At 53.0% G+C, this 25,210-nt stretch overlaps 3 protein-coding genes across 8 annotated transcripts in view; all 3 read right to left on the bottom strand.

Annotated features, from left to right (window-relative positions):
* CCDC60 (coiled-coil domain containing 60) overlaps window positions 1–905 on the bottom strand; it is a 45,112-nt gene extending 44,207 nt beyond the window's left edge. The window contains exon 1 of the mRNA XM_048964442.1: window positions 353–905. Coding sequence (XP_048820399.1) covers window positions 353–748 — 396 coding nt within the window. The 5' untranslated portion in view covers window positions 749–905. The remainder of the gene's footprint in view (window positions 1–352) is intronic.
* A 2,647-nt stretch (window positions 906–3,552) lies between these two features.
* Window positions 3,553–6,585, bottom strand: HSPB8 (heat shock protein family B (small) member 8). Its single transcript, XM_048964414.1, has 3 exons — window positions 5,743–6,585; window positions 4,938–5,001; window positions 3,553–4,257 (listed from the first exon to the last, which is right to left on the bottom strand). Exons 1-3 carry the CDS (start codon window positions 6,110–6,112, stop codon window positions 4,098–4,100), a joined length of 594 nt encoding a protein of 197 aa, XP_048820371.1. The 5' UTR covers window positions 6,113–6,585; the 3' UTR covers window positions 3,553–4,097.
* Window positions 6,586–8,243: 1,658 nt separating this feature from the next.
* Window positions 8,244–25,210, bottom strand: part of SRRM4 (serine/arginine repetitive matrix 4) — a 62,254-nt gene continuing 45,287 nt past the window's right edge. For 4 of the 6 annotated variants that reach the window (XM_048963902.1, XM_048963903.1, XM_048963905.1 and 1 more), the window contains 8 exons: window positions 24,555–24,638; window positions 22,634–22,726; window positions 21,531–21,681; window positions 15,226–15,563; window positions 14,295–14,501; window positions 13,958–14,074; window positions 12,681–12,818; window positions 8,244–12,153 (listed from right to left, as the gene is read on the bottom strand). In XM_048963902.1, the coding sequence (XP_048819859.1) occupies window positions 11,889–12,153; window positions 12,681–12,818; window positions 13,958–14,074; window positions 14,295–14,501; window positions 15,226–15,563; window positions 21,531–21,681; window positions 22,634–22,726; window positions 24,555–24,638 (1,393 nt within the window). In that variant the 3' untranslated portion in view covers window positions 8,244–11,888. The remainder of the gene's footprint in view (window positions 12,154–12,680; window positions 12,819–13,957; window positions 14,075–14,294; window positions 14,502–15,225; window positions 15,564–21,530; window positions 21,682–22,633; window positions 22,727–24,554; window positions 24,639–25,210) is intronic. The other 2 variants (XM_048963908.1, XM_048963906.1) reach the window with 1 other exon arrangement.

Genomic DNA, 25,210 nt, shown 5'->3' with positions numbered 1-25,210 from the left:
AACACCAAGCTCCAACCCCCCCTGCTGCAGGCAGGGCTGCCAAACCCTGTGTCTAATACCAGACCAGGCTGCCCAGGGCCCCATCCAACCTGGCTTTGGACACCTCCAGGGACGGGGCATCCACAACTTCAAGCCTTTTACCCACCCTTTAAATCCCAGCACTGTCCACTCCTGTTTTTTAACCTTCATCCTCACCCTCAGAATGGTTTCCCCCCTCCCACTGTCCGCACCACAGCAAGGCAGGGAACACCGATTGAAACAGAAGCAACCATTCTCCTCCCTGCCAGCGGGGACTTAGAAAGTTTTTGTTTCTTTGTTTCCTATGCAAAGATGAGCAGAAAGCCGGCTCTACCTGTGCGAGCTGTCCCAAAGAGCGCAGGGTGAGCTGCTTTGGGTCGGCGCACAGCAGCTCGCCCAGCTCCTGGTAGGGCTTCCCTCGGGGGGTGAAGAGCCCCTGCGTGCGCTGCCGTTCCCTCCGGTGCCACTTCTCCCAGCACACTTGCTCTGACGGCGGCCCGCTGCTCCTGTACAGCGCCCAGCTCCTGGCCAGCACCTTCCCTTCTCTCTCAGCCAAAGCAGGCAGAGGCTGAACGCGCACGAAGTCTCTGGGGTTCAGCGCTTTGCAGGCTGTTGGTACCTTGGTTCCTCCGTCCTTGGGTGGCTCTGGCAGCGCAGCAGCCCTGAGCTCAGTGTTAGCTGCCGCAGGTGCCTCAGCTCTGCTGATTTTGGGCACGCCCGGTGCCGGCATTGCTCCAGCACAGGAGCAGTTTGTGCTCCTTATACTATTGCAAACTTTACTTTCCCAGCCATGACGACAAACCTCTGCTGCAACCTCCTTGCAAACCTCCTTTACAACTTCCAACACCCAGCAGCAGTCGCTGACGAACCCCAGCCCTCCTTCCACAACAACAAAACCCTTCTCTGCCTGGGAACCCAACACCCACCCCGTCTCCCAGGGAACGGCAGTACACAGAGCCGAGCACCTCCCTCCGCAGAGCACAAACCCCTTCAGCCCCATGGCTGCAACATCACGACCCGCCCTGCCCCCCCCTCCGGACCCCGACCCCGACCCCTCCTGAGGGCCGCCCCCTCCCCTCACTGGCAGAGCTGCCCACAGGGGGTGGGCTTTCCATCCCTGGAGGTGTTTTGGAGCCGTGGGGAGGTGGCACTGTGGGTATACGGGGTAGGCTGGGGTTGGGTTCAGAACCCAAGCATCACAACCCCCCCCCGGACCCCACATGCCACTTTTATGCTCGTTTTTAGTCTCAAAAGCACTGAGCAGCCGTGGGAGTGAGTGGTCTCCAGGGGCGTGTTGGTGATGCACAACCACGAGAAGTGCATTAGATCCATTAAGCACCATTACCAGTGTCTGGAGCTTATCACTGTAACTTAATGAAACTCATTCATTCCTTCTGTACTGGAGCAGCATCCCTTCCTGTTGGCTACCAGCAATACCCTGGCCATGCCCTGTATGCCCTTTGCTTCTGGGGCCTTTGGCATTGAGCCCAGTGAGAAGCATGGGGAGATCCTCCCAAAATTCTCTTTGCAGAGCAGGAGCCCCAAGGTGCCCCCTTTGGATTGGGGTGTTTGAGGCAGGAAGAGAAGCACCTCAGAGCCAACACAGCAGTTGATCCCATTGCTAATGAGGCACGGGAGTCATTTAGCTGTGGCTACACATGTTCAAGCGATGGGATGGGAAGTGATAAGACCCTGGATCCACAGTGCATGGTGCAAATGGAACAGAAGGAAACAAAGTGGGGGACATCCAGCTTCTTGCCTGCTGCCCCCCCCCCCCCCCCAGTACAAGCACTGCGCTGACCCCACTATGAATGGGAATGACCCAAAGCCCAGCATGGGGCTTTGCATGTCGTTTTGCTCAGTGCCTCACTTTACCTTCACCATGGAGATGCTTTAACTTGATTCACTCCACTGTTTTAGTTGTAATTTATTGTTTTCGCGAGCTCTTCTGCAGGCTGAGATTTGCTCTGCAGGGATGCGGCAGAGAGAAATCTCCAAAACAAGGAAGTAGAAACAGAAGTTGGAGGGGGGGTGTCACAGGGCAACCACAGAGGAGCTACAGAGGGTCATAGGGGCAGAGCTGCCTGATGCCAGCCTGGAAATGGGGCAGGAGGTAGCTGAGCAATTGGGGGGCACAGACACCCTTGGCTATGGGAAGAAGAAGGGCCTCTGAGGGTGCCTGATGCATTTGGACCACCCTGGAGCTGCTTCTGTGTTGTTTACCCTGCCCCGCACGCTGCCAGCAAAATGAATCCATTCAGCTCCTCATTTCCATTTTTGGAATATAAACCCTCAGGGACACGCTGAGGGCTTCTTCCTTCAAGTGGGGCCACATCCCTGGGACTCAGGAGGCTTCTGGTGCTCCCTGCTCCCCATGCAAAGGCTCCGTGCTGCAGCGGGTATGAAGCCATAAAGCCTAATACGTTACGGCACCATAAAACGCAGGGTAATTGCTGTGAGACCATAAAAATGGAATGTAATTGGCGGAGCGGCCATTGCAGTGTTACACAGCTCTGATGGTTTGGCAGTGTTATCTCACCCAGGGCTGCGGCAGACAAACAGCCCTGAGCATCAGCCTCAATGCTGAAATGCCACCGCGCTTCCAAAGCTGCTGTATCACCCCCTGAACCACACGTAGCAGTATTTACTGCTAAAAAGTCCCTCTCTTCAACACTCAGGTAGTGCTTAAAAAAGCACTGAGCTTCGCTTCTTTCATTGCTTGGCAAAGGGGCCCGACGCACCGCCTGCCTACCAGATCTTCCTTGCTGATTGCTGATGGCATTAGGAAGTGATTCCAGGCACACTTCTCAATATTCTTTGTTAGATATTATTAAGGAATTCATCAGGAAGCAGAACCAAACAAAGCAGAGGGAATAAAGAAATAAAACCTCTTTCCCCCACTTGCAGATGAGCAGGAGAGAAAGCTGAGGGCAACAGCCCACATAGGCAGTCACCAGCCACCAACGTTTGGGGATATTTGTTGAGTTTTCTCTTTATCTGTGCCCTCTCTTTCAGCCATGCACAAAACCCACCCAGCAGCTCCAAAGAGCAGAACCAAGGCCCCCTGTGCCCCCAGGGCTGGAGCCCCACCCAGGCACCAGGGTGCAGCACATCCCCCCCCTGCAGTGTGAGCAAGGCTGCTGTGTTGGGGGGAATGCAACGCCAGGGCCAGGATTTATAGCACATGCTGTGGCTGTTGTTGGTAACTGAGCCCTGAGCGAGCCCAAGCGCAACATGTGAGCTGTATTTTTAACTCCAAGGTCCCACTGACATGGAAAACTGGGTGTCTGCTCCTTTTGGCATCACCACTTTGCTGTGCCCGGGCATTGGGTTGCAGGGTTGGGCTGCAGCCAGGAGCTGGTGGGGGGAGATGTGAGTGGGGATGGTGTGAGGACAAACACAGCTTCCCTGGCTCAGAGGGCTGCTTTGTGTCCCCAGCCAGGAAAAGGGCACAGAGCCCATATGGAGGGCAAAGAGTGTTTAGAGCATCCCCAGCCCCCCTACCCTTACCTCCCAGCCAAGACCAGCAGAGGCTAAGAACATCAACTCATCTTTATTCCTCAAGTCTGATAAGTAAAATCACAAGTTCTTTTTGGAAAAAGGAAACAAAAACAAAAACAAAAACAAAACATGCAGACAGTTTACACTTCTCAGCAGGTCTGGTGGGGGTTTGTCTGTCTGGGACAGGGCTGTGCCATTGGCCCCACTGCCGGCTGCATGTCTGCGGGCTGCCAAGGGGCCGGCGTGGAGATGGAGTTCAAAACAAAACCAAAAACAGAGAAGAAGAAGACGCAGGACCACGGGATTCCACTTCAACTTAAGAAGAGAAAAGGGCACTTTTTCACTATTGTTACAAACATCCCATCTGCTCACCTTGCAGCATAAAAAGAACCGTAACGAAGACACCCGTTCTGCTGGGTCTGATGGATGCAAAGCCTCTACCAGAGTGTCAGACCACTGTGGGGCAGCTGCTCCCAGGGGGCGGGAGAGGCCGTGCCCCGGGGCCACCCCGCTGGGGCCCAGGGAGCGGGGCTGGGGGGGAATAGGGTCGGGGGAATGGAGAAGGGGCACAGGGGCCCTCAGGCACAGGTGGCCTCTGGGTTCTCCAATGGGATGTCGCTGCTGCAGCTGCCCTCGCCGTACTGCTGGTAGGGGGGGATCTGGGGAGCCTCGATGATCAGCAGCCCCTCCGGTGACAAGGAGGCAAAGACAGTGATGGGGTCCACCTCATAGGGCAGCCTGGAGGGGGACAGAGAGATGTGTGGGGTTAGGAGATGGTGCAGCCATGTGGCTCGGCAGCCTTCTGAGATTGCCCTGCAAGACCCCCGGCCGGGCTCAATGCCCCCACTCGTGTTACTACTGCAGCCCCTGGGAATGCACAGGGATATTAAAGAGGCCTCTGGGCTGCCTGGCGCTCTGTTTAATCTCCGTGGCAGATGTGTCTGATGGGACGTCGCTGCCGCCCGCGCTCGCCTGGCTGCTGCGTCGCACCCGTGCCTTGCCCATAAAAGGAGCCTGGCTGCTGGCTCCCACCCGCTGCGCACGCGGCTCTGCTGGGAGGTTTTGGTAAAGCGAAGCTGCAGAGCCGCTGCTGCACCGCTGTGCTTTGCCCTCGGAGTTGGGCTCGCCTTCCCTCCCTGCTGTTGTTGTTGCTGGGGTGAGTCAGCGCGATAGCGATCAGACTGACATCACTCGGATGTGGATGCGGGTGCACGTGTAGCTGCACACCGGGGACCGGTGTATTTTGGGACTGGTGATGGGATCAGCCCCAAAATAGGAGCACGGTGCTTTGCACCCCTTTCTACTTTCATATCTGGGCCGGAGGAGCCCACAGGGCTGGTTTTGGGATGGGAAAAGCAGGGCTTATGGGGATGGGGCCGTGCTCGTGGGAGGATGCCCCGGGGCAGGGTGATACCTACTGAATTTTCTTGGTGAAGTTCTTGGAGACGATGCCTCCTTCCACCTGCTGCTCCTCGTGTTTGCCTGGGGGGGGAACAAAGGCGTGTCACCGGCGCACTGGGCTCAGGGCTCAACCCAACAAGCAAAACAAACAAACCCCAGGAGCTCTTCCAAACCAGATGTTTTCCCTTCCCTCCATGAGTGTCTCCCACGTGAGGAGGGATACACCACATCCAACAAGGAACAGCGCTGAGTGCCTGGCCTGTGAGGCTGCGCTGGTTGGAGGAGAAGGAGGAGGAAGAGCTGCTTTCCCCGCCAGACACCTTTACTTCCCATGGAGCCTGAGCCCTGCTTGCTGCCAGGAGCCAGGGCTTAAGAAGGAGCCATCAGACATGATCAAATCTTTGGATCCTGTCCCCATGCTCTGCTGTGCTGTTGGGCTGTGTGTGAGCCTCACCAAGATGGGGCTTAAGCTCTGAGGCCTCCCATATCCCTCCAACCCACAGTGTCCCCCCAAATCAGCCCCTGGAAGAAGTGCTGTGGCCTGGCACGGCGCTGGCAGCCCCAGGAGGTGCTCTGGCCAGGGTGCAGCGCTGGAGCTCTGGGAGGTGCTTTGGGCTGCCTCACTCTCGGCCCCTTTAAAGGGAATCTCCCTCAGCTCCGTCCTCGCCAGCTATAATTAACCCAGCCAGGCTGGGGCCCCTCTCGGCAGCTCACAGCCGAGTGCCAGCTGGAACACAAATCCCAGAGATTCACCCCAAAGGAAGCGTCAGCACTGAGCAAGCCACCCGAGCCCCATCCCACTCCCCGCTCCCCAGCCCTCACCTGACACCTCGACGTATCCATCCTTGGTTTTGACCGTCAGCTCCTCAGGCTTGAAGCTGTGCACGTTGACGCACACCTTCCAGGGCTCACGGGAGGTGGGCGCGGGGCTGCGGCTCTCCGGGTACCCCCCAAAGCGGGCGCTGTAACCGGGGGCCATGGCGGAGGCACGGGCACGCAGGGGACCCGGCCAGGTGGGGGTGAGCCGGGGCCGAGCCCAGTCGGGCCAGTCTGCCGTCAGGTCCCCAGGGAAGGGCGAGAGGCCGAAATCATCGTCCAGGAGGCGCGAGGTCAAACCGGGCTCTCGGAATGGGTCGCGGAGGCTCCGCCGGCCGGGATAATGGCAGGAGAAGGGCAGCTGGCTGTCGGCCATGGCTCTGTGCTCCTCGTGGAGCCTCAAATGCTGCGGAATACCCCGGGGAGCCTGGCCCAGGGCAGGCGCATCCACGCACGGGGGTTTGGGTGGGAGCCCGGCACCGGACAGAGCGCGATGGGTAGAAGAGGTTCAGCAGGGCTGAAGCATCCGGAGCTTGGAAAGCAAGTGTGGGGAGGACGGTGTGGGCTGCAAGAAAACGCTTCCTGGTTGGCTTCGGTCCCAGGGATCGGGCGGAGGAAAATAAAACTTCTTGTCCAGAGAGGGAGAAAAAAAAAAAAAAAATCAAACCGAATATCCCGAGATTAAAAGCTTATCTCTCCCCTCTCGCTCCCACAATCACTGTGCCGTGTCCCCACCGCTCCTGTGCGAGAGTCGCAATAAATGCCTGAGCTCGGAGCCGAGAAACTTCTGCAACCTTCCACCGCCGGGCGAGCGCTATTTATACGCTGCGGGGGGGGGGAGGCTGTGTTTTGCAATTCCTGCCCTGTCAGCCGAGTATTTTGGAGAGGATGAAACAGCCGTGGAGAATCTGGGCTGTGCAGCTGACCTCTCGCGCCGGCCTGAGGATCCCGGCTGGCGCAGGGTTCTCGGCACCTGCCTAAAAATAACCGGGGAGCTCAGGGTGGGCTGCCTGCACCCCTGTGTCATCCATCAAAAATACCCCAGGTGGGGCCGGGCCCCGCACTGTACACCCGCTGCACCCGGAGATGCGTCACCAGCAAAAAGTGGCTGGGATTGTGGGCTGATGCCTGGGGCTGGGCCCGGAGCAATGCCCCAGAATCATTGGTGTGGGAGTGGGACCCTACGTGGCCCCATCCTCGCCCTCCTCCTCCTCCTCCTCCTCATCGCGTGCCTGGCTGCGCCGCAGCAGGGCGAGGCGTAATCACAGCCGCGCGGGGCTAATTACAGGGCTGCAGGGGATGGGGTGCGGCGGGGTACCTGGCGCTGGTGGCACTGGGGTGCCTGGTGGCAGCAGGGTTCCTGCACAGGGGTTCCGGCACGCCGATGAGTGTCAGCAATGATGCGCCGGATGCTGCACTGCTTCCTCGCTCCCTCCTGTCTCTACCTTGCTTTCTTCAGCATCTGCAATCTCTCTAATGGACTTGCTGGAACAAATTGCAGCAGGAAGGCCGTAACGCGCTGTGGGCCACGCTGCGATGCGGCTGCTGGTCGCTCAGAGGGTATTAATCATGGAGCAGCGACGTGGCACTGCTGGACAGGGAGCTGCCTTTGCCTGCATGGGGAGCATCTCTTATTCCTCATCTCCTTCACTGGTGTGTGTGGGAAGACACAGCCAGGCATTGCGGGGTCTCCCTGGGGACTGGGGTATGACTGGAGATGCGGGGAGGAGCTGAGAAGCAGCAGTCAGCAAAGGCTGAAGTGTCCTCCTCTATCTTCTGCCCTGCCTGATTGAGTGCTCCCATCACCCGAAGTGACACCAGCTATTCCAGGGGTGACACCAGCACACAGTTTGGGACAGCCCCGTGGCCGCTTCCATCCCAGCCACATTTCACCCCGAGATCTCCAGTCCCATGTTTCCCAAGTAGCTCCAGGCCATCCTCCCTCCCAGGCCAGGAATCCATCTTGTCTCCTTGCTTATCCCCATTAGTCACACGTCCCTCTCCAGGGATCCCAATTTAGCTCCTGTTGTCACTCCAAATCTCCCAGTCACCTCCCACAGTTGCCAGCACCGCCACGTCAGCTCTGGGGAGCGCAAAGCCCTCCTGTCTGCCAAGCGACCTGGGGACACTGCCCCACGTCTGTGCTGTGCCCAGAACCTTCCCAGGTGCACATCTCAGCTGCCAGCAGGACTTGATGGCTGGTACTATCAGGGGACACAGAGCATCCCCATCCCCCCCAAATTGGTGTGAGATTTGCACTACTGGCTTGCGCTGTCTGTGAGCTGAGGATGACCCAAATCGCACAGCAAAGGGCAGCGAAAGCCTGACCCAGCTGGCAGGAATCTGAGCTCACAACAGTTCAGCTTCAGCCCGTGCCCCAAGGACCTCATCCCCAGCAGCTGAGAGCACAAGCACATGCCCTGCTGCACCCAGCAGCTGAAACAACCCAAAATATCCCACTGCACCAAGCCCCATCCAAAAGGAACACGAGAAACCAGGCTGCGATGTGAACCAGATATCATCTGAACTTTTATTGGAACCCTTTTCTAAACAGGCTAACGACTCGAATACCCCAGGAAGACTAAAGAATACAGTATGCATTTCCATGGAGAGCAAAGGTAGTTTTACAGTGAAGTCGAATGAACAGATGTGCCGGTATGATTTGGTAAGGAATTGACCAGCAGAGAAAACAGGGACACGGTTTCCCTGGCAGCTTTTCTCCTGTCTGGGCTTTTGTTCTAAATCTCTCCATTCCCTGGATGGGGCTCAAGGTGCTGTTCTCTACAACAGTCCAAAATTTAGGCTGCTTTATCGCGGAGCTGTTGCTACAGCAGTGGATGTTGCAGTGCTTCAGAGATCATCCTGGTCACACACAGACTTCCAGGTAGCTGCAAAAGTCACAGGATTTGTTCATCCTCTATCACACAGATAACACAACCCTGCTGGACATTAAAGACTTCAGTCTGGCACCTAAAATTGTCCCTTTCTCAAATATCCCATGGAGCCAACGGTGAGACTCGAACAGCTTTCCTAAGTAATGCTCAATAAATAGGAGAAATAAATATTAAATAAGAGGCCAAGTCCTCTCAGCCTTTTCGATCTATGTACAATGCATAGCAAAATAACATCGACTGGCCATTGCAGATGGGTTTGGTACAACTTCAGTCACCCAAAACAACAGAAACATTGAGAAAAGTTATGGTCAACATAAAGCAGAGCACAGCTGAGCGCCGCAACCCGTGGCCAAATGGAATGACACAACAGTGCACTGAAATATCCTTCCTCTGCGCTTTGCAGCAACACTTCAGGGGCTGGGCTGGGTTTGCTGCAGCCTGACCTGGTGTGTGGGGTGGGAAAGGAGGGAGCCTGGGGGTTGAGTGAGCGGGAAGCATCCCAGGGGGGGACACTGCATCATGTGCTCTGCTGTGGAAAGGCAACCAGGGCACTTGGGATGGAAACAACACAACGGGCAGGAAGGACGAAGAAAAAACCCTCTGAGATGGCACTTCTGAGAGGCGGCCAACACACTGCCTCAAAGCTCTTGGTGTGCAGCCCCAGTGCCGATGAGCAGCAATTTGTGTTCACCCAAAGGGCCGAACTGCCCCAGGGCAGAAGCTGCTCCATGCAAACAACAGCAACCTGAGACGCTGGTCATGGAGTAAAAATCCCATAAAAGCAACGAGTGAGTGAGCATACAACAAAAGAAGCACTGGCAAAAGGCACAGAGACAGAAAAGCTCACAGGCTTCTTGCAAAGTGACAGAAAACCCACTGACAGGACGGGCGATGATGCGCGTTGTACCAAAAACCTTAAATAAGTTAAAAAATAAAGAGAGAAATACCACTGAGGAAACATAATGCACACACACACGCACACACAGACGCAGTTAGTGCTGTCACCGGGCTGGATTTGCAGGCACCTCCCGTGCTCTCACGGCCCAACCTCAGATTTTCCATGGGTGGATCACAATGCAAAACAACGCGGGGAAGTCCTTCCTCCTGCCAGCGCAGGGCCAGCACTGGGAACCTCCATGCGATGGGGAGGACCCAAACAAGCACAGAGAGCCCCAATAACTCCTTGCTCCTTCCTTTGCCCTCCAGAATAAATAAATAAATACTGCCGACGGCGACCGCTCGCGTCCGTCCCGACCGCAGCCATTAGAAACAGAACGCGACTGATAATAAATAAGTGCGTCAATAAATAATTAATAAATAAATAAAGAGGTTTTGCTCCGATGCTGGAGAGCCTTCAGCTGCCACCGGCCGTGCAGGTGGATGGGTACCAGAGCCACGTGGCACCTCTTTGTCCCATAGCCAGCGTGTGCTGCTGCCTCCAGCACTGTGTTTGTTCTCCATCCCACCAGGAACTCGGCTCAATGTAGTTGGACTGTTTGCACTGCTTGCACAAAGCTCCTTTGCTTTCCCAGCTGTTGCCCATCCGGCTCGCTGCTGCAGGTGCATGCCGGCATTTGGGGGCACGGAGGGGCATGAAGAGACCCACAGATTTGGGATTTGGCCTCTGGTCGCTGAGATCAGACCTTTCATGGAGTGCTACAGGGTGACAATGCCAAACTGGGAGGGACTCCCTAAGAAAGAAGCATGGGGTTCTCAGCCCTTTACAAGAAGGGTGCTCCCCACCAGAGAAGCCAGGGGCTGCTGTGGGGCCGGGGTGGGGGGAAGGCAGCAGCACCCGCTGCAAGAACACCTCGTCTGTAATTCTCAACCACAGCCTGAGGGGTTTGCAGTGAGAAGGAGACGGGAAAAAGGGCCCCTGTTATCAAATTTCCCCTTGCATCAGCTACACAGAAGTATAAACCTTCCTGCTGTGTTTTCCAACTGATAACACGTTCATATGCTCGATAAGGCAATCATCCAGGTTGTGTTTGACCTTACCTCGCTCACAGCTTTACCTGCTGCCAGTGGGAGCCGTGGGTAACTCTCTGGCTGTGGGTTTGCCTTTCCTTCCACCCCTCTCCCCCTCCGGCAGATGCTGGCTGCCCTTAGCCCTTTCCTGTGACACTTCAATGACACACCTCCTTGACTCATTAAGCCCAAACTCGTTAATGATCACGCAGGATGGAAGGGGAGGGGATGGAAAAAGGGAGGGAGGGAAGTCTTAGACCTAAATTAGCGTCTCTAAGCACCCAGGTGTTGTAAGAGAAAGAAAATCCTCAGCACCGGCTCAGCCCGTGCTAGGAGAAGCCTTTGTTGCTCTGCAAAACACAGTAATTGCACAGGCAGCTGGGCTGGCAAGCCTGGCAGGGAGACAAAACCGCAGGGCCGCCCAGGCAGGCAGGGCCCTCCCAGATCCTGGGAAAAAAAACAGGCGATTTTGGGGGAGGGGTGTTGGGGGTCTCTGAGATGCGAGCCGTGCAGCTCCAGCTCACTCTGCAGCACTGACTCCCCTCTGCTGTGTCTCCTCTCAGCGATCACACTGATGGAGGGGAACAGAGCAGCCCTGTGAAAGGTGGATGTGTAACACCGTGTTAGGAAAGGGCAGGAGAAAGAGAGGGGGCATAGCTTTTTTTCCCCCCAGAAATTAATGTCAGGAGGGATTTCTAGCCTTCTATTTATAGCAGAGTTGGGTGTATGGAAATAAATAAATATGCTCATGGCAGAGACCTGCTGCAGAGTGGGCAGAATCTCGGGAGGAGAGATCCAATATCAGGGACCTGATATTTGCCTTGAAGGGGACAGGTCACGTCCACTCATCACCAAAGCTTCCCAGCAAATTCCTCCCTAAATGTGTCTCTTCCTCCAGAGGGATTTAATTCGCTGGCTCCCGCTTTTGGCAAGAGAAGGGCAAAGAGACAATCTTCTTCCTTTGGAGCAGCTGGCAGCTGTCGCAGAGTGGCAGCGATGGGGAGATGGGGATGTCAGGAGGATGGACCCTGTAGGGCCTGCAGAGCCTCTGTAGGGCACTGGCCCCTCTTCCAGCCCCAGCTCTGGCTGGGGGAGCTGCATGGATCCACCCTCCCTGCAAGGCAGCAGAGGGGCTGTTCCAGGAGCACGAGGGCTCTTACTCCATCCGTAATGAGAAAAGGGGACGCAGTGCTGCTGTCACATCAGTATCGGGGGTGATTGCGATCGATGGCCAAGTAGGTGGGAAGGATGCGGAGAACGCAAGGAATTCAGTGATGCCGGCGGCACTCCTTAGCGACGCAGGCTGTCGGAGCTGCCTCCTGAGTCACAGCTCCTGCTCCGGCTGCGGCTGCTCCTGGGGCCTGAGCTCCTGCTGCGGCTCCTGCTCTCTGCACTGCTGCTGCTCCAGCTGCGGCTGCGGCTCGACCGGTGGCTGGAGTAGCTCCTGCTCCGGCTGGGGGAGCGGCTGAGACTGCTGTACCAGGAGGAATAGCTGCTGGCGCTGCTGGAGGAGGACGGGCTGGGCCGGTAGTAGGGGATGGGACGTTTGCGGGCGCTGTGGGACAGAGAGATGCAGAATTACCAGGAACGCAAGGACAGATTTATTGCCAAGATCTTCAAAATATGTTGTTTACTCTGCATGACACCTCTCAGATTCGTCTGGTTTTATTTGCAGGTAGCTGGTAGGCGTTGGGATTCCAGCCAACCACCCCCACGGCCGCCATCCATCAAGTCTGAGGCTCTGCCTGATGTTTTCCCAGAAAGCCCTCAGCTTGAGAATTAGAGTCAAACTTGACTGTCTATAGCATGGGACATCTGCCATGGGAAAGGGTGAAGCAAAATCCTTCTGCACCTTGTACTTGATGGGTGGGTGAATCCCTGCTCTGATTTATCTGCCCTTTTTCTTCTGTGGTTGTAAATGAAACCCCTGCATCCTCCTTCTGCTTCCAGCTGCAGATCCCCCAGCTGGAGGGGAGGCAGAGTTAGGGTTAGGGAAAACATTGTGATCCTGGAGCAACCTGCACCAGAGATGGCTGGGGACAGAAAGCAGCCCATAGTGCTCCAGGTGTGATGTCTCCATACCTGGTGATGCGCCGGGCCTCCAGGTGGCTGGGGGAGTCCCTCCTGCGCTTCCTCAGGGGGGAATAGGAGCGCCGGCGCTGCCGGTCCCGCTGCCGGTGTGACTCCTTCTCACTGGAGCTGTGCTTGTGCTCACGGTCCCTAAGGGAAGGGCCAGATTGAAAATCATCACCACTGGGCTTTTGCAGGTGCAAAAATCGGTTGGATGGGGTTTGAACACAAAGGCAAAGACCCAGTTGAGTGGAAAGTGCTCTGCTCGGTGTTTGGGTGGCATCAGCCTTGCGCTTCGCTGGACAGTGGGACACTCAGTAGCCTGACAGACGGACACCCAGCAATTGTAGGCTGCAGGGAGGTTTCAGCAGCGTCTCCCAGCAGCCCTGCATTGCTAAGCCAAATGGCTTCCCCATCCCTTTGTGGATGCACTTGGTATTTGCACAGCGCTGCTAAAGCTGCTGTTGCTGGCTGTGCTGCAAGAGCAGGCGAGCACAGCCCTGCCAGCAGGCCCCAGGTGTGCAGAGGGCCCCAGGTATCTCTGCAGGGCTGTGCACCGCTCACCAGAAGGAGTGCTGGGGTTGCTATGGTTTTCTCTTTTGTTAATTCCCTGTGCACGTCAGCACAGGCCCTGCTGTGGAGGGTAGATGACTTCATCCGCCCTGTTCCTTTCTCAGTGCCATCTGCAAATACGTTACAGGTCAAGGGCCTGATCCTTGCATGCAGGAAATGTTCTCCTGCACCAGAACAGGGGCTGTCACAGCTTGCAGAATCAGGTCCTGTGAGTGTAACATTTTAAGGGTGCCAAATGCTCACAGCATGCTCAAAAGCAGAGATGTTACCAGAAAATACTGCCCAAAGGCGTCTCTAGGGCTGAGCTGTGAGATGTGTGTTTTCTACAGGGTGTGGAGCAGAGTTACCTGGGCTGTTTCCCCATGCATGGCTCTGTGAGTGCCAGCATGAGGGTACCTGGCTCCTGCCAATGCAGCAGGGACACTTCTCAGGGTCTGAAACCTCTTTGGCAGAGCTGCAGCTTGGAAGAGCAGAGCATCTTTCCCTGCTGCACTGATTGCCCTGAGGCAATAAATGGGAAGGTATTTCCACTGGATTGCAGATCAGCATAATGCTCGGACATGTGCCACGCTCCATTTCTCCCTGCTCCTTCCTGGAAGCTGAGGGGGCAGTTTGGAGCTGGCAGAAGGAACCAGAAAGTAGGCTGGAGTACAAGCAAGTGATGGAGGCAATGGAAAAGCATGAGGCAGCAGATAACAATGTAGGGACAGTCATACCTCGTAGGGCTGTAGTGGGAGTAACTCGGGCTTCGGCGAGTCTTTGAGCTCCTGCTTCCAGGGCTTTTTTTGCAGGATTTAGAGGAATAGCTGGGGGACCGTGAAGAAGACCTGGGGCTAGGGAAGAAACGTAAGAGCTAAAGATGCTGGAGGGTGAGGTTGTACCAGACTTCCTCTCATCCAGGCTCATGGTGAGGAGAGATGCCCCGTATCTCAAGGGCCACGTGGTTCCCTGGCACCCACACAAACTCTCACTCCCATCCCCAAGGAGTCCGCCAGCCTGCAAGAGCCAGAGACTGCCCAGAGTGATGGAGAGAGCCATTTGTGCTGGCCTTACCTCTTCCCTGAAGAGCAGGACCTGCTGCGGGAGTACCTGGGGGAGGCCCTGCGGGGTGAGGAGCAGCTGGAGCCAGGGGAGGAGCGTCCTGTGCTGCTGCACGACTCGCTGCGGGGGCACGGCCTGAGCGGGGAGCTGCGGGCTGGCGATGGGGGAACACTGCGCTTCTTCTCCTCTGAACAGCTGAGACACGAGGACAGGCATCCTCTGCAAATGTGTATTTGGGCTGTCAGCTCCTCTGCCCCATGCCCTGCAGGCGTTGGGGGTGAAGAGCAAGGAAAGTGTGGCAAGGCTGTGCTCCAGGAGCAGAGCGAGCAGGCGTGTCCTATTGCCTTTGGATGGGGCTGTGGGAATCCCTGTACTTCCAGAAGAGCCATGGATGTGAACTGGGGTCAGCTTCCCAACAGTAAGGACCAGCTGCAATCCCAGCTCCACCCATATGAAGGCAGAGTTATCCCACTGGAGTCACAGCATGAGAAGTATGTACAGCCTCAACATCTTACCCTCCAAATGAAAATTCAGGACTTGTTCTTCCTAATACCAACTCCCCTGGCTCTAACATTTGGCATTTAAGACCTGAGGTGGAATTGCTCCCAACCACCACTGCCCCAGCACAGCTTTAGGTACCAGCTGCCATGCTTCTGCTCCTTCATCCCCACCACCACCTGGCACATCCCGGGAAAGGGAGGCAGAGATGGAGCTGGCACCTACTCCTTTCTCCTGATGGTGACCTGTGGCTGCGTTTTCATCTTCCTCCTCAGGCTCCAGCACTGCTCACTGTGGGCTCTGAACTCCAGACTGGCAAGGTCTGATTGAGATCTAACCACCTCCAGACCACAAAAACCTCCCTGCCAGCTCACCGGTGCATCGGGAATGCGAGCGGGAGATACAGGGCAACAAATACCAGCATCAGCTGCTGATAATCACTGACCTTTCGTCTTGTCCCTGGGGATCTGGAGACAGATTTTCCGAAGCTGTTGCCTTGGTCTGGGAAAAGCAACTGGTGAAGGAATTTCCTGAATCAGAGCTGTTATCACCGTTGGCCACTTTGGGCTTCCTGGATGAGAAGGCATGGCCAAAGCCATCGTGGGCTACGCTTCGTTTCTCCTGGCTGTCCTTTGACCTGGATGAGCTCGTTTGAGTGGAGGGAGGGGAAGAAGTGTCGTTTCCTGAGTCATATTCATGACACTCTCCGTTCTGGCTGGTGAGGTGGCCAGGCGGGCTGTCTGTTTTGGTAAAGAGGTCAGCAGAAGACCCTGACTGAGAGATCTGAAAGCAAAAAAGCCATTTGGCATTGTTTGAACGTTTTATTGAGGAGGGTTGCTCTTGGTTTTACTTTGCTTTTATTTTACGTTTTAAATAAACCCAGAAATTTTACCATCATGATGCACTGAAACAAAAGGAAAGAAACAAAGTAAGAAAGAAAGAAAGAAAAAGAAGAAAGAGAAGAAAACAAAAGCACATATCCCTGAAAGAAATCCACAGTAAGAAGAAACTCCTTTTCCCCCTGCTATGATAACGGGAAGATCTAGAGATCATGCAAAGAGTATCAGCATGCGATCCATGTTAAACGAAAGAGTTCAACAAAGTAAACGGGCAACCAAGGAATCAAAGTAACAGGCTAACTAAATAAAAAAAGGTGTAACAGAGGAAAAAGCCCTTATTTAACCTAAAAGGGGGAAGGCAAAAAAAGAAACGAGAGTGGAAGGGAATATATATTAAAAAAAAAAACAAACCAAAACTTTCTAATCCTTGGAAGGAAAACAAAAATGAAACAAATGCTTAATTAAGTGAATTTCTGAACGAATGTTACAAAAATAGGTGAAGAAAAATCAAAGCAAATCAAATGAAGGGCTTCTGTACAAACTGGCAAATAAACAAGCTTAGCACTTTGAAAATGAAAACTAAGAAAGGGGGGGAAAAAAAAGAAGAAAAAAAAAAGGAGAAGGGGAAAAAAGAAAAATCCCTCTGGAAATAAAAGGTATACAGACACTTCTTTGTGTGCTTTTTTCCCCCTGAAGAAGATATAGCTAATGCGCTCAAGTGACCTCTAATAAATTCCCTGGTGTCTTGCGGATAGCATCCACTTACCCATCAAGAACTCCTCCTTTAGTAGGTAAGGTGTAAGAAAAAAGGAAGAGCGGGCAACATAAGTCCATCATTAGAGTCTCAAATTACATAAAAAAAACATAAACCCTCTCTTCAATCCACACTGCCAACTGTTCACTTGACTCTGCTACGTAAATGTCACAACTGCTTTTTGTCTGCTTGCTTCTCTCACTTATTATTCCTTATTTTTGTTTCCTTCTGCTTTACATTAGGCTGCCCAGACAGCTCCTGGGGGCTGATGGCTTGTGCTGGAAAATCGTGGCTTGCACTCAATCCCCTTGGGTTTCATGGTGGCCCACGGGTATGTGAAAGTGGTGAAAGGAACTCGAGCAAAGAAGTCAAAAATAAAGTTGAGGGGGAAACAACATTCCCCCACTTTGGCTGCACTGGAGACCTACGGGAAGGGGATGATGCTTTTGGTGGGCTACTGAAGCTGAGGACCCTACAGCTGTGCTGGCTGCCTTGGCTGGGGCTGTCAGCTGGCACCACCAGGGCACTTCCATCATCTGAACGTCTTATCTCTTCAGTTTTATCTCTACTGGCATCTACCAGAGCCAGTCCAGCGAGGCACAAGTGCTAATGCCTGCCCTTGTGATGGGAAGCATTAAGGACAAACACAGACCTGGCACATCTGCACCCTGTGCAGCCTCCTCCAGGCCCCAGGGTTTGCAATACAGGTGCTGCTCTTTGCCATTTCTCTGCCAGCTCTTGTTTATTCCAGAATAAGTTTACTCCAGAGATGTCAAAGGAGTGTAACAGAGCCGGGGGGTCCGGCCCTGCTCTCTTTTGCACCCAAAGACACGAGGGATGTGGCCTCCCAGATGTTTTCTAAAGATTCTGGGTAGTGTTATACCTGAACTCTGACTGTGAGGCAGACACCTTTTGGCTACGTTTCATTTACAGGCATAAAAACACCACGTGAAGCACTCCCTGACTCCAGAGGTGGGAGTCTGGGGGTGGGCATGTGCATCTCCCTCACCTCTGTTCCCAGTCCAAACCAAACAGCCTTTAGCTCTTCCCAGCCAAGAAATCCACCCATTTCTTGGCATTTCAACCCATGGCTCCTAGGACTGCTAGGAACTTTTGTTTTGCTTGCACTGAAGTAACAGCTGCTGTCAGCGCATCCCAAAATCTACCCAGTGAGCCCCCAGTGCCCCTCTGTAGCTCCACCACTGCAATAACAGCACCCTGGGAAGAGGTAACATGGATAGAAGTGGAATACATCCTTGTGAGGGCTGGAAGGGCTGGCCTGTGGTTTCTGCCCTGTGGTAGGAGGTGGGACAAGCATTGAGGTGCTGGGCAGATGCAAATGCCCCCATCTGTTGACCTTGGCTCTACCTCTGGTTCCATTTTCCTGCCGCACAAAATGGGAACCACGAGCTGCATCTGAAGGCGCTGCAGAGTTCAGTTGAATTCTAATGGCTTTTTATTTTTCTAGGGTGTCTCAAAAGAGTCTGGTCTCCTGTGAATCTAATTTTCAATGTGTGAACATTTGGCATTTCCCCCTCCCCCCTCTATTAAGTAATTAAATAATCCCAATGATTTTGGTGTGAGACACACTGCTGCCGTCAAGAGAACCCAAGATATGTATTTACTGTTTGGGTTTGTTGTTTTTTGTGTTTCGAATCATTATTTAAGCAAGATGAAGGGACGAGCAGAAACGAGGCCCTGATGCTTCAGAACGCAATGCTGAGCGCGCTCCTAGATCAAGAGGCGGTGCAGCCTAATGGCTTACAACAATGCAATCACTGCTCGTCTTCCAATTAAACTGAACGAGTCCATTTACTGTGCTTCAAACAGCCTCGAGGAGAGACAGGACTATAAATTTTCTCAGCCATAAGGGGACCGAGGCCCATCAGTGAGCAGCGCGACGCAGCCTCGCTCATCGCCAGAGGGTTTTTCTGGGGTCTTTTTCTCTGCTTTGAAACGAGTCGCAAAACAAGAGTTAATTTCTTTTTCAGGAGTGCATAATGTCTCCCTCCCTCTGTCTGTCCACGCATTGTGCCGATGAAAGGCACACAAAGCTTGCAGCAGTGACCCCTGCTCCCCGCTGACAGCTGCCACCGCAGCACCTGCTGCCTTGCAGGGAGTGGGGCCCATAGGGCTGCCTTCAATGGGGAGATGGGCCGGGCTCTGCTAACCCTCTGCCTGAGCTGACATCAGTGCAAAACTCCTCTCCGCCTGCTGCAGTGAGCACATCCCCTTGGTTTGGGCTGGTCTGGCACAGCTTTGGGGTGAGGGCTTGCATCATGTTGCTTCCTTTGGGTACATGGGGCGCTGCTTGCTCCTCTCATGGCTGCACACTCTCTTGCCTCTGCTTGAGCACTGAGCTGCAGATTTATCGGGTGATAACCAGAGGTACATTCAGTCCTCTGGCTGAGAGGATCAGCAAAAGAGCGAGGCTTTCATGTTTAGGGAAAGCTTTGCCTTCCAGCTCCTGAAGAGCCCTGTTTGTCATCAGAAATATGGCATGCAGCAGTTAAAAGAGCAGCTTTTCCTATAGAAAGCACAACCCAGGCTGGAAAACAGAGAACAGGAGCAATGCAGTCTGCAGGCATGCTATCAGCCTCCCCCTGCCCCCCTGTACACGCTGTCACCATCCCTGCACTGCATTGTCCCACCTGTACCTCCCCGCAGGCACGCCAGCACAAGCAGTGCTGCTTGGAACAGCCAGACCCCACTGAGCCTCCTTGAAAATTTGGGTCAAGCCTGTGTTAATTAGTGACATTGCAAACAAGCTTCAGTGAAAGCAAAGGAGCTGGCAGGGAAGGTAGATGCTGTGTGCAGTTATCTTCATCAGGTACAACAAAAGGCAATTAAGCTCACACCCTGCAGGTATTTATATTGCTCTGCTCAACCAGAAGCACAAGGGCATGGAATACATCTGTGCCAATGCAGAACGGTGTCTGCAGCAGGACAGGGGGTTGCTGTTAATGTTCAGATATAGCAGCAGCCTATTACCAGTTTCTCTGCATGCTGAGGCACAGCCTCACAGACCTCTTTCTCAACAGGTGCCTATTGTGGCTGTGTGTGATTAAAGGAAAAAACGAGTGTGTGAAGCTTGGAAATTCATTGCTCAAAAGAAGCAGGGAGCTCTGGGGGTGTTTTTGCATGTGTGCGTGCTCGTGCATGCACCAACTTGCACATAAAGGCAAGAAGGGAAGAAGCAGTGAGGTAGACGCGTGGACAGGGTGCTCCTCTGTGTGCTTCATCCCTCAGATTGCAGGTAAACTGAGCTGGATGTGGTCATTCCAATAGAAAAGAAGGGACAAAATGCGTGGAGACAAAGTTTACCGCAGAAAGCTTCCATTTTTCAGAAGAAAGTAGAATAAAACCTGGCTTAAAATTAAATAATTTTTAAAAATAGATTTGGAAATGCTGTAGCATTGCCTCAAGGAAGTCTGTGTATTGCCTGTCTGGGTCTCTTCTGTGTGTCAGAGCCCTCCCTGGACCATCACTTTCCTTTGGAGATATCATGATGAATCTCCCCACATCAGGAGGGTTTTTGTTGGAACCCCAGGCCAACGGGTGTGACACAGACTGTGTAGCATTAGCAGACAAGACTGAAGGCTCCCATTCCATTTTTCCCTGCTGGTTCTGAGCATGTGATATTTAAAGACCTTATTCAGCACTTCGCCAGGGGCTTCAATTTAAACAAGTGCATAAATGTGTTCTTGAACAATGTCCCAAGAGAGCATACTTCTGTCTGGGAAGAGAGAGGACACCAGTGGACTGCAGAGTAAAGGTCTTTCTGCCATTGGTTTCCCTGCATTATTAACTCACTCACCCTGACCTTGCTGAGTTGACACAGGGTGCCACCCCAGGCCGGTGGCAATGAAAGCTCTTGCCCTTCCTTCTTTGCATTTGCTGCTGTAGGGATGCACACGCAAGCACAGCATGCAGGTTCTGCTACTTGTGCTCTGCCTTATATGGCTTTATAAGCAATGACTCAATTGTGCACTACACACTCAGTGGGTGTCTATGACAAGAGTGAGTATGCATCTGTGACTCTGGGAGACAGCTTGTGGCGTGTCTGTATCCATATAGGATCTCTGTGTATTGTGATTGAAATGCCAGCTGTGCAGGTGAGCAGAGAAAGAGCCTCCTCTTGCTGGGACTATCTCCTCTATTTGAGGTATGGCTGAGCTATTTCCAGTTCAGGACAGGGCTTAAGAGGAGAAAGTCAGTCCCCCACTCTATACCACTTCAGGGCTCAGAGGACTCCACTCAAGCCACTGGTAGCATTCCATAACCACACACAAGCACCAGGTTCTGCGTTACCTCAAGTCTTGTGTAGCAGTGCCCCTCTCCAGAACACCCATCAGATGCTAACACTGATCAAAGAGCATCACACCTCTGCTTGGCAGCTACTGGGAACAAGGGGGAAATGTGCCATGGGAAAAAAAGATTTCATACCAATCGCTATCTAAGATTTCTCTCTGTTTTTGCTCCCTCTGTTCTAAGGCATGTATTATATCATCTCTTTCCATGTATATGGAAAAACATCCCAAGGCACTGAGACTGACTTCACCCTCGGCTGCACTTGCAGTTCCCATTAGCATCAATGAGAGCTGCACACAAGCTCTCAAGTTGGCCCCTGGGCTTGTCAGTCCAGAGCAACAGCGATCTCAGAAGGATCCCAATAGAAAACATCCCCTGCCAATAATCACCAACTCATTAAATGTAAATATTTCCTTTATCTTTGTCTGATTCCCTTTTTTACCCCTAAAGGACTAAACTTTCGGACATGAAGACTGATGAATTAAGTTCGAACTCAGCTGAGCAAAGACTGCATAACAAACACATCCCTGCGAAATATCATTGCTGAAGGCCACATTTTTTTTTCTTTTTCTTTTTTTTTTTAATGTTAAGTGTCCTCAATTCAATATTCAGTGGCTAGAGACTCGGCAAATCTTTCCCCTCTCCAACCCCACTCTTGAAGAGGAAGCGCTGAAGGAAGGAATGACTTTAGATACATTTGGAGAACAGCACCATTAATAAGTAATGCTGTTTTAACCAAATTTTGTCTCACATCGTTATAATCCAGTTACAAAAATTTCATGTCAGACTTCTCACCCGTATTCCCGTGGCTACTGAAAGCCAAGAAGCACAGAGCGTAATACTTACGACTTCCTTGGGAGACAGGAAGCTGTGCAGTGGGAGGGTTTGGCTGGCCTGAACCTCTGCAGAGGAGCTTCTCTTTGCTGGGACTTTTGCACGGTGCCGGGAGCGTCTCCGCCGTGCTTTACGCCCTTCCTCCCGAGACCTGGCTCTGTGCCTCCAGAAAACATGGAGAAGCAAAGCGTTATCCTCAGCATTGCAGCAGCGCCCACCGGCAGCCGCACGCGAACCCTCGTCTCCTCTGTGGAGTCGGGACGGAGTGAAAGGGAATATTTTGCTTCCTTGCTTTAAAAACATTTTGCTTTGCAGCCAGGAGATGTGGTGGTGGGGTTTGGGTTTTAAACCTCAAGTTTAAAGCAAACGTCAGCTCCAATATTCCTAATTTTATGGTGGCTTACAGCTTCCACACAGCCTTGAATGTCCCTATGGCAATACACCTCCAAGAAAAGACACTCTGCACTTGCATGAACTTCCCACCTATTACTGCCTGCGTTCCTCCCTGCACTGATCACCAGGCTTCCATGAGAAGATTCTCAGTAGTTAGAAGGAGCGGAGTGGGACAGAGGGAGTGGTTTGTTCATAAAACTCTTTCAAACAACACATAACAAGCTCACAATGTGCACAGCTATGCAATTTGCTATTGCAGTGATGCGGGTCTAGCACCAGCATCCACTCAGCTGGCCTCAGGATGCATCTGTCATCTACAGGAAAGAGATTTTAATCAGGTCAAAGATAGTGGCCATAGGATGCCCATTGGCAAATACATTTCCATTGCTAAGAACAAGCTTGAAGCTTTCCTGGGACATTGGCAGTACAGAGCCCTGGGGTGGGAAAGGCAGACTGGGCTGAAATCAGCTGTCACTGGCTGATCTTCAGCCATGGGGATTAGAAGTGACTGCTAGGCTGAGAAGATGCAGCCACCACTTCTTGAGCCCAAACCTTCTGTTTTATGGCCGTGACCACGAGGAGCTCAACACCCTCAACAACTCAACTACCAGAGTGGGATGTGGCTCTGCCCAGAGGGCCAGTGGGGCACACGAGCCATTGCAGTCACACTCCTGACTCACTGCAGTGCTACAGGGCAGCAGCCCAGCGAGCGGTGACATTACCTGCTCCGGCAGCTCGGGGAATAGGAGTCAGAGCTCTCTGAGCGAGAGTGGCAGCGGCGGTGGCGGTGAGCTTTCCGGGTGCGCCCACGAGAGCTTTGGGAAGCAGAGAAGAAACTGTGGTTAGATAGCAGACCTAGGCTGTAAGACCCAGCAGTTGGAGGCCAAAGTCAACAGCGCTTAGATCAGAAACAAGATCTGCATTTTAAAGCAAAGGGATTGGTGCGTGAGACATTGCAAAGGACACAAAGGTATGAAAAACTCTCCATCCCTTCACAGCTGCCCTGACATCAAGGCATGTCATCTCTCTGAGATCTATGCTAGCATTTAGCTACAAGCTGTTAGGTTGCCTCTGCGCCATGCTGGAAGATCTATGGACAAGTGCACAGGAGCGCAGCAGGCAGCACCAATCCTTTCTGCTTTCAAGACCCTAAAGAGCTACGTCACCCATTCCCCCTTCATCCTGCAGCCCATCCTGACAGCCCATTGCTAAGCCCTGTCTGGGGAGAACCACTTGTCCGAGCAGCCCAATGCCAAGCTCAAACCCTCCCAGATTCCCCCATAATACAGGACACTGGGTACCAGCTTTCCCCCACTTCTCAAGATGAGAAGGTCCAGCCAGTCCTATAAACTGCTCTTATTGTTGATATAAACATGAAACACAGCCTCCATAACTGCAGCCTACACTATGCACGGTTTCTGCTTGAGGGCACAGGACCATTTATTTGATTTCTCAGAGGTGCCCAGATGCTGCTGCTCCATTCTCTTACATGGCCACAGGACAGGGACCAGCAAACTGCACACAGACATGGGTTCACTGTCCTGCTCCTCTTCCTCTTGCTCCATTTGGGCTGTTACAGATGGACCTGGCCCCATTACTGAAGGCCTGGTGCTGTCCTTGCCAAAAGCCCCAGTCCTGCACTCAGGGAGCAGAGTTATGTGAATGGCAGGCTCTGAAACCTTCTGTGCTTGTTCCTTCTCGTCATGCCCAGTGCCCACCACAGCAGCTATTTTGGGTCTGGTGTGTAACCATCTGCTCAGCCTGGCACTGCTGCGCCAGCACGCAAAGCTGATGATGGGTTAGCTGACAGGAACAATCTGGTTTCATGGCCACGCTGTACCAGCAACTGACACTGCTAACATACCTGCCTGGACAGCATTTAACAATTTGGCACCATAAGAAATCAGTGAACCAATTGCCTGAGCACAGTATCTCCTCTAAAACAAAAGGGCAACAATGAGGGCAATCGCTTGAACTCTGGTTGGCTGTTTTCTCTGATGCTTTTTATACACTATAATTGTATTTCCAGCATTTTACATTTGGGGAGCTTCCTTCCTTCTGTAAAGCTGAAGTCAGCAGCACTGACTGCCTCTCCCTCCCTCCATGCTTTCTCTTCACCTTCTGCATCAGTCTCTCCAGTTTAAGAGTTTTTTCCCCCCATGTTCAGGAAGGACAGACTGCTCCCATGTGGTTTAGATAACAAGGATAAGCCAAATCCCGATTCAAGTTGGTTTATGGGATCTCACTGATCCACACCTGGGAGCAACGGGGAGGCATGGAGAAACCACGAGTGACTCAGTTCTGATTTCTGAGTTGAAAGATGAGGACTAAAGAGCCCTGGGTGGTTTATCCCCAAAGAGCAATCCCAGAAGCTCTCATTCCCCTCCCTCAGTGCGCTACTGCATCCAATCTTTGTTCTCACCACACTAACTGGCTAACGCAGGTTGGCCAGCACTGTTGTGCGTGGAAATGCCCTCTTATACAGATAATCAAGAAAGCTTCAGCCTTATCAATGATCTGTAAGATCTCTGGGCACACAGCAGCTCAGTTTGCGGGAAGAAAGCAGTGAGTGCATTACTGCATATGCAGTATGCAGAGACAAGGAGATGGGATTTCTGCATGCAATGGAGGTGAAGGCAGCACCTTGTGGATTCTAGTCTCTTCAGTCCCCATGGGCAGCAAGGTGACATTAGCAGTGCGAGGGGCTCTTGTCCTTCTGTTCCTTTCCTAAGAGTAAAGGCTGTGTTGGGAAGAATTACAGGGCAGGCCCTGCTAATACCAATCAGACAGCAAATCCCTGTCTGCCAGCTCTTCTTTCCCTAGCAGGGTGTGCTGAGTCCCAGCAGAGCCAGCCAGGGGTTTGATGCCCAGGCTTCAGCCCCAGAGCTGTTTCTGTGCTCTGAAAGCAGGTGAGAAGCCACAAGTTGCAAAATGGAAGTCATACAGGCCCTCCTCCTGGCCTCAAAGAACTGTGTTTCATACCACACTCCTGTCTGCCCCTTAAGACAAATATTGTGCTTGTCTTCTGCACACACCAGAGCAGATGGGAACCTCAACTCCATATTTCAACAGCCTCCATCATCTCTAAACAACCTCTTCTTTTCCCCAGCCCCTATTGCTTTCTGCTCCCATTTGGATATTTGGTTATATCACTAGCAATCCCTGTGTAACCTCTGAAAGCAGCAAACAAGGAAGAACTAAAGCCCCTCTCAGTGAGGGCATGCAGAGCTGGGTCTCATACTGCCTTCATCAGAAGAGCTGGACCTTCTGCTCACAACTGGCAGGGCAGAGAATATTGT

Source organism: Lagopus muta, chromosome 17 (assembly GCF_023343835.1).
Source record: "Lagopus muta isolate bLagMut1 chromosome 17, bLagMut1 primary, whole genome shotgun sequence".
NCBI lineage: Eukaryota > Metazoa > Chordata > Aves > Galliformes > Phasianidae > Lagopus > Lagopus muta.
The sequence above is the reverse complement of the archived record's forward strand: the minus strand, read 5'-3'. Positions and strand labels throughout refer to the sequence as shown.